The 8,306-nt window shown below is 43.0% G+C and overlaps 1 protein-coding gene across 1 annotated transcript in view; it reads right to left on the bottom strand.

The window, feature by feature from the left end:
* The window catches only part of ATP1A4 (ATPase Na+/K+ transporting subunit alpha 4), a 34,932-nt gene extending 33,771 nt beyond the window's left edge, over nt 1-1,161 (bottom strand). Inside the window, exon 1 of the mRNA XM_010360767.2 lies at nt 544-1,161. Coding sequence (XP_010359069.1) covers nt 544-690 — 147 coding nt within the window. The 5' untranslated portion in view covers nt 691-1,161. The remainder of the gene's footprint in view (nt 1-543) is intronic.
* Nucleotides 1,162-8,306: the final 7,145 nt, after the last annotated feature.

The raw sequence follows: 8,306 nt of genomic DNA on the forward strand, positions 1-8,306 counted from the left end.
AACATTTCATGGGGGTTCGGGCGGGAGAAACAGCCTGTCTAACCACCTGACCACAAGGCAGACAAAGGCATAGTTAAAGACAAAGGCCCCATGAAAGAAACATCCCTATCACATCCTGCTGGGCAAAGGTCCAAGGAATATCATGATCATATTCTGTGGAAATAAGGGCCAAAAATCACCTCATCATGAGAACATCTTATCAATATCCTGCCAGGCAGCAGGCCATACAGCCCAGACCCCTCCCGCCCATCCGTAAAAGTACCCCAGCCTGTAAGTGGCAGTGGACTGTGGAATGAAGCTGGTCCCCCACTTCCGCAGGTGTCTACAATATACCTGTGTTTGTTGTTGAGCTGCCCTGTCTCTTTGTGTGTGTCTTTTTCTTTTTCTTTTTTTTTTTTTTTAACCCTCTCCTTCCCTCCAAAACCTAACAGAGAGGAGATGTGGCTCTGGCCTGTGTGTTTCATTCTCAAGGTAAGATGTTAAAAATATGTAGAGGAGTGTTTTCAGAGGGCAGCTGTCAGCGCCCACTTTGGGTGACCTCACCATGACCACTTCCTTCTTCAGTTCCTCCATATTGCTCTTCTGTTTTTTCCTCTTCACCATTTTTTTCTTGTTAGGCCCCTTTTTAGGTCTTCGGCTTGGATTCTGGTCTTGGGAAGCCACTGTCCATTTCTTTCCCCGAAGCCCCATAGCTATCCCCAGAACGAGCTGCCCGAGCTCAACTGTGGGAAGAAAGCTGAGAGAGTGAGGGAAGGGGAAGGGAAGAGGGGTTGTGGGCAAGGGGGCCACGAGAAGAGAGTGATGGGGAGAGAATGAGGGAGCAGAAAGAAAGAGGCATGGAGGGAGGCGTTGGGTGGTGAAGGTGAGAGAGGGGAAGGGGAGTGAGGGAGGAGAGACCCAGCGGTCCTCGAGTGGTCCGCTGGGAGGAGGAAGAGTCAGGAGTGAGGGAGGAGGGAGGAGAGGAGTCTAGGGTGGAAGGATGAAGAGGTAGAGGTGAGGAAATGCAGTGAGGGCCTCAGGAAACAGGAGGTGAAGCTTAAACAGTTGCCTCAGTGATGAAGATGCAGCAGGGTCCACGGGCAGGTGGGAAATGCAGTGAGAGTGAGGAGGCAGAGTGAGCTTCAGGGACCCTGGAACCCCCTAGTCCCAGGCCCTGTGGTTGCCGGGGCAATGACCCAGGTCTGGCATCACAAAGGCCTCGTGAAAGTTCTAACCAAGAATCCAGAAGTCTTGCCTTGGTGATCGTCCAGGTCTGCTGTTGCAAAGGCCTCATGAAGGTTTTAACCAAGAACCTAGAAGTCTCAGTCTTTGGGTTTGAGGACGATTGGACCAGGCCCTGCTACAGAGAGAGTTTCAGTCTGAGGGCAGAACTAGAACAAAGTTCTTGTGTGGTCCTGCAGACTTTGGAGGCTTAGAGGTATCCCAAACAGCTGACTCAAAAATAAAGCGGGTACTCAGCCAGGCGCAGTGGCTCACGCCTGTAATCCCAACATTTTGGGAGGTCGAGGCAGGTGGATCACGAGGTCAGGAAATTGAGACCATCCTGGCCAACATGGTGAAACCCCATCTCTACTAAAAATACAAAAATTAGCTGGGTGTGGTGGCGGGCGCCTGTAATTCCAGCTGCTGGGGAGGCTGAGGCAGGAGAAACATCTGAATCCAGGAGGCAGAGGTTGCAGTGAGTTGAGATTGCATCACTGCACTCCAGCCTCAGTGACAGAGTGACTCCATCTTAAACAAACAAAACAAACAAACAAAACAAAAACCATAGCAGGGAGCTTACAAAATGGTGCAGCTGCAGTATGGACTAATATTCTCCAGTCTGTTTTTGAGACTCCATCTCAAAAAAAGAAAAAGCAGGCACTCTGTGTGTATGTTTTTTTAGTGAGGCACACTTTTCCACCAACATTGGGTTTGATCTTTTAATTTTAGGAGATCAGCTAGCAGAATAGATCAGATTTTGGGCTCTGGAACCAGTCCTAGATTTCAATCTCGGCTCCTCCACTTGTCAGCTGTGTGGCTTTGAGCAAGTTACCTAACCTCTGTACCTTTCTTTTCTTGTTTGTAAAAGACGATGCCTTCAACCTTAAGTGAGGTGCTCTACAAAAGGCACTATGTGACATATATAGTATGTGCTCAATAGGTAGCTTGAATTCAGTAGCAGAAGTTTTATTTGTGGCTTAAAATGCAGCTCTTCTCAGTGAGAGTAAAAATATGCTTTTCCATGTGACAGCGTTGCATTTTCTCATTGTAAAACGATGTACTTATCTCTTCCATTGGCCTTCTCTGGTGTCTCAGTAAGTGCTTTGACTATATTATTTGTATATATGTTTTGCATGTCCATAGGATTCCACCTCCTTCCAAGAATAATCTGAAGCATCTATACATTTCTATCAACCATTATATATATTTTCAATTATGCATGTCACATAGATTTTCCCTTTCTGTTGTTTGATATTTGCTTATTTACTTTTTGAGACAGGATCTCACTTTGTTGCCCAGGCTGGAGTGTAGTGATACGATTATGGCTTACACTAGCGTCAACCTCCCAGGTCCAAGTGATCCTCCCACCAGAGCCTCACAAGTAGCTGGGACCACAGACGTGTGCCCCCACGCCTAGCTAAAGTTTTTTTTTTATTTTAGTAAAGACAGGGTCTGCCTGTGTTGCCCAGGCTAGTCTCAAACTCCTGGGCTCAAGCAATCCTTGGCCTCGGCCTCCCAAAGTGTTGGGATTACATAAGTGAGCCTCCAAGCCTGGCCTGATATTTATTTAATTGCATTTTCGTTGGGCATGCTTTTTTAAAATATGACTGTATCTGGAAACATTCATCTTGGTGCTGATGCAATCCTCCTTCAATATTCAGAAATAGAAATGTTCCCTTCCCAGCTGGGATAAATGATCGTCTATTTCTTTAACAGATTGGATTTTTCTTCTCTATTAAAAATGTATAAGATAAAAATTGAAAGCCCCACCTTCCTTCTCTCCAAACTCAGATTCTCCCCCACTGCTGAAGTTACTGCTAGTAACAAATGTGCTGCATGTCCTTCCAGTCTTTTTTCTATGTTTATACAAATAGATATCTAAAAGGAGATATTTTTCAACATTTATACCATCATTCAACTCTCTATCAACCTGTCATGTACATAAAGCTTATTTTTTTCAGTGCTGTGAGGCTTCCACATTCTGTATTGACCATGCTGTATTCAATCATTCCCATTACTGATGGATTTATGAGATATTTTCCATTTTTTAACCATTAATAAAATAGTTAGTGTCATTCTTGCACACAGAATGTGGCCCTTGAGCTTCTATTTCTGTAGAATCAGTTCCTGTTGCTGAATCATAGAGTACACTCATTAACAATCTTAAAAGATTCTGCCAATTGGTCTTTAAAAGGGTTTATCTAGCTACATCCCAACAACAAGATACAAGAATGTCCACCCTCCACGCCTTTGATTATGCTAGATGACCTTGATTTTTACTATTATAATCAATGAACTTTGATATCTTGTAGTTTTAATTTGCATTTTAAAATTGTCAATGTGAGCATTTTGTCTTATGTTTACTGGCTTTCTGGTTTTTCCCCTTCCTTCCTTCCTTCCTTCCTTCCTTCCTTCCTTCCTTCCTTCCTTCCTTCCTTCCTTCCTTCCTTCTTCCTTCCTGTCTTTCTTTCTTTCTCTTTCTTTCTTTCTTTCTTTCTTTCTTTCTTTCTTTCTTTCTTTCTTTCTTTCTTTCTTTCTTTCTTTCTTTCTTTCTTTCTTTCTTTTCTTTCTTTCAACAGGCTGGAGTGCAGTGGTGTGATCTCAGGCTCACTGCAACCTCCACCGCCTGGGATCAAGTGATTCTCGTGCCTCAGCCTCTTAAGTAGCTGAGACTACAGGCACAAGCCACCATACCCAGCTGATTTTTTTGTATTTTTTAGTAGAGATGGGGTTTCGCCATGTTGGCCAGGCTGATCTCGAACTCCTGACCTTGGGTGATCTGCCCACCTGGGCCTTCCAAAGTGCTGGGATTACAGGCATGAGCCACCATGCCTGGTCTTGGACTTTATTTATTTATTTTGTGAATTGTCATTCTCACAATTTGCCCAATTTTCCATTGTTTTCTTTTTTATATTGATTTGTAGGAAACCCTTGTCACATACATTACAAATGTTTTCTTCCAGTCTTTGTGTTTAATGTAGATGAACACAAAATTCTTAAGAACAAGGTTAGAATTAAAGTTAAGATTCCTATGTTTTTCTATGCATCATCTATGCGACAGTAACACTTGTCTCAGTCTTGCACATGGGGATTGCCCAAAAGCAACTTTATGGAGATACAATCAATTTTTAGAAGCCTCATTTTGTTCTAGAGATCTTAGCTCAAAAGTCCACCTCTTCCGAGAGGCCTTCTCTCATAGTTAAATCCAAAACAGCCCCTCCGGCGCCAGCCCTCTCTCTATCACTTTCAGTCTTCACAACACTTCTCTCCCTCTGAAATGATCCTGCCCATTAACTGTTGACTTGTCTGATTGACTTGTCTTGTTGGCTTGTCTGGTTCTCCATGACCCTAGGGACCTTCCCTGTTTTTTTCTCAGCTGTATACCTGGCTCCTAGGATAGTGCTTGGCACAGAGCAGCTGGTCCACAAATAGTCCCTGAATAGATGTTGAATGACTGATGAGTTTTCAGGTTTTATCTTAATGCTACAAAGTTTTGATAATTGCCACTTTCGTCTGATTTTTTCTTTTTTTCTTTTTTTAATTTTTGAGACAAAGTCTCACTCTGTTGCCCAAGCTGGAGTGCAGTGGTGTAATCTCGGTTCACTGCAACCTCCACCTACCGGGTTCAAGCGATTCTCCTGTCTCAGCCTCCTGAGTAGCTGGGAATACAGACATGCGCCACCATGTCTGGCTAATTTTTGTATTTTTAGTAAAGATGGGGTCTCACTATGTTGGCCAGGCTAGTCTTGAACTCCTGACCTCGTGATCTGCCGACCTCAGCCTCCCAAAGTGCTGGTATTACAGGTGTGAGCCACTGCGCCCGGCCAGTGGTCTGATGTGTTTTAAAATCTGTTGGGGTAAATATGTTAGCATCAGTGATCTATTCATTTGCTTCATAATTACTTAGAAAAAAACCTCTGAGATTCCCTGTGCCTGATTACTCTTGCAGCTGAATGTCACAACCCATATGTCATGTTTTATAAAAATATAGCGAGGATTTTAATTGATATTGAATTGACTCTTCCATAGTAACTTATTTTTATCTTTACTACATTCTGCTTTCCCAAATGGCAGTCAAGTTTAGCTTTCCATGAATTCATGTTTTTTAAATTTCTTTCATTGTACTTTTAAATTTTCTTTAATAATTACTATATGCTGCACATGGTAAACCCTGAGTATAATTTGTTTTCATTCTATTGTAAATAGAAGCTCTTTATGCTGTATTTTCTGTCTCTCTAATATTTAGGGATACATTTGATTCTTTGAAAACTGGTATCATGTACCCTGTAACTTTGAAGTTATTGCTTCTAGGATTTTTTTTGCTATTGATGCTGTTGCTTTGTATTGGTTGAATTTCTTGGATTTTTAGGGAGTTATGCTTCCTAAAACACAAAGTTTTTATTTATTTAGAATATTTATTTATTTATTTATTTATTTATTTATATTTTTTGAAACAGAGGCTTGCTCTGTTACCCAGGCTGGAGTGTAGTGGTCCAATCATGGCTCATTGCAGCTTCAACCTCTCAGACTCAAGTGATCCTCCTCCCTCAGCCTCCCGAGCAACTGGGACCATAGGTGTGGGCCAACACACCTGGCTAATTTTTTTTTTTAAGTAGAGATGAGGTCTCACTATGTTACCCAGGCTGGTCTCAAACTCCTGGGCTCAAGCAATCCTCCTGCATCAGCTTCCCAAAGTGCTGGGATTGTAGACATGAACCACAGTGCCTGCCTTATTTAGAACTTTTTTTTTTTTTTTTTTTTGAGATGGAGTCTCTGTTGTCCAGGCTGCAGTGCCGTGGCACCATCTCGATTCATTGTAACCTCCGCCTCCTGGGTTCAAGTGATTCTCGAATCTCAGCCTCTTGAGTAGCTGCGATTACAGGCACCCACCATCATGCCTGGCTAATTTTTCTTTTGTATTTTTAGTAGAGACGGGGTTTCACCATGTTGGCCAGGCTGGTTTCAAACTCCTGATCTCAAGAGATCCACCCACCTCGGCTTCCCAAAGTGCTAGGATTACAGGCGTGAGCCACTGCGCCCGGCCCCAAGGATATTTTTGAAATACTCACTTTGTATTAAATGTCTTCCTTTGATATTGATCTAACCTCTTTCTTCCTATTTTTTGCTGCGTTCTTAGCATTATGAATATTTAGTGACTATCTGTGATTATCTCTATGCATGATCACATTTCCTATTCTGTAGATAAAAAGAAAATGCCATGGAAAGCCTTTCTGCCTGGGTCAAAAGTTGGCTTTAGCTCCTCGGATTACATTCAATAGTAAGATTCTTCTTTTCCTAAGCTCCTCTAGCAAACCATCAAATCTCTTTGGATCTTTTTCTTTCTTTCTTTTTTCTTTTTTTTTGAGATGGAGTCTTGCTCTGTCACCCAGGCGAAAGTGTAGTGGCACAGTCTCAGCTCACTGCAGCCTCTGCCTCCTGGGTTCAAGCGATTCTTCTGCCTCAGCCTCCTGAGTAGCTGGGATTATGGGTGCGTGCTCGGCTAATTTTTGTATTTTTAGTAGAAGACAGGGTTTCACCATGTTGGCCAGGATGGTCTCGAACTCCTGACCGCAAGTGATCTGCCCACCTTGGCTTCTCAAAGTGCTGTGATTACAGGCATGAGCCACTGTGCCTGGCCTGGATCTTTTTCTTAACCCCCTAATGCATCTTTGAGATCATGTCTTCTCCCTTTCTCATGGGTCTGCCTTGCCCCTGCTGCTCAAATGTTCATTGTCCACAGATTCCTGGCTCCCTTGGCAGCCTCCCCAGTTCACTGAGCCATTGGGCTAGTCAGGCTCTGTCCATGCCCATAGGCTTTCTGTTCTTGCAGTTGCGGAGCATGGCACGGTTAAGAGGGCACGCCCTGGAGTCAGACTGGCTTAGGTTTGAATCCTGCTTCTGATGCTTACTACCTTTGAAACTTTGAATAACAATTTAACTTTCTGAGCACCAGTTTTCTCATCTGTAAATTGGAGATAATAGTAGTCTCTATCTTACTGAATTATTGTGAGGATCCTTTCAGTCATCCAACACGTATTTATTAATTGCCTAATGTGTGTCAGATGTTTTAGGTGCTAAGGATAAAGGTGTTGAACAAAAGAAATAGAGTCCCTGTCTTCATGGAACTTATACTGGAGGAGTCAAACAAAAGCATAAATAAACAACAACAAAATACATGTTTATCTTTCTAAATATTACATCTAGCTGTCTTTCTATCTAAATTTAAGGTAATGAGCATTTATGAACAAAAACAAAGAGAAAAGAGAAAGAGGTGCCAGAAAGTAATTATTTGAGGTCCTCTGTGAGGATCTTACTGAGGATGTAGTGTTTAAGGAGTGATCTGAATGAAGGCACAAAGCCAGGTATACGAATAACTAGGGAAGAGGGTTCCTGGCAGAAGGGCCATCAAGAATAAAGGCCCTGCAGTGGGATGAACAGAGACTATACAAATACAATTTTGGCATAGTTATGGCACAAAATGAGCTGCGGTTAATGCTCTTATAATCACTACTACTATAACTGTCATTGATGACACTGTTAGAGTCATAATAAAGGGGCTGCAATATGGCTTGGGCAAGAATTGACTTCTGACCATTTCTGAGATCCTGGCACAGGTTGTAAGAGTTGGTGTCTTTCTCTCTCCCTGCCCATTACATTCTGTCCATGATGGTTCCTGATGTCTACTACTTAGGTGAATTTCAAGGATTGCATCCACTTTACCCCCACCCCTTAAAGAGAGCACCCAGGACAAAGCTCTGCATGAAGTACAGATTGTGAATTGGTGTTGACTCTTGGGCCCCTCAACCCACTATCTCCTTCCTCCATCCCATTAGATCGAGAGTGGCCTGATTTTGGTCTGGAACAGAAAAAGCAGAAGTGCTCCTGAGGATCTGGGTCTTCATAGACTCACAGGCCCTTCCCTGTCCTGGACAAACCCTTGTGGCTCTTAGGGTGGGATCAGCGTGAGGAAGGAGGCTCCTACTATAGTTTCTTGTAGGTTATTTCGCAACCTAACTTCTTCCCCTCTCGTTTTCTCCACGGACGTCATCTGCTCCCAGACCATTTCCCTCCCATCCCTGACACTTGCTATCTCTTTGTTGTTT

Source organism: Rhinopithecus roxellana, chromosome 8, assembly GCF_007565055.1.
Source record: "Rhinopithecus roxellana isolate Shanxi Qingling chromosome 8, ASM756505v1, whole genome shotgun sequence".
NCBI classification, from domain to species: Eukaryota; Metazoa; Chordata; class Mammalia; order Primates; family Cercopithecidae; genus Rhinopithecus; species Rhinopithecus roxellana.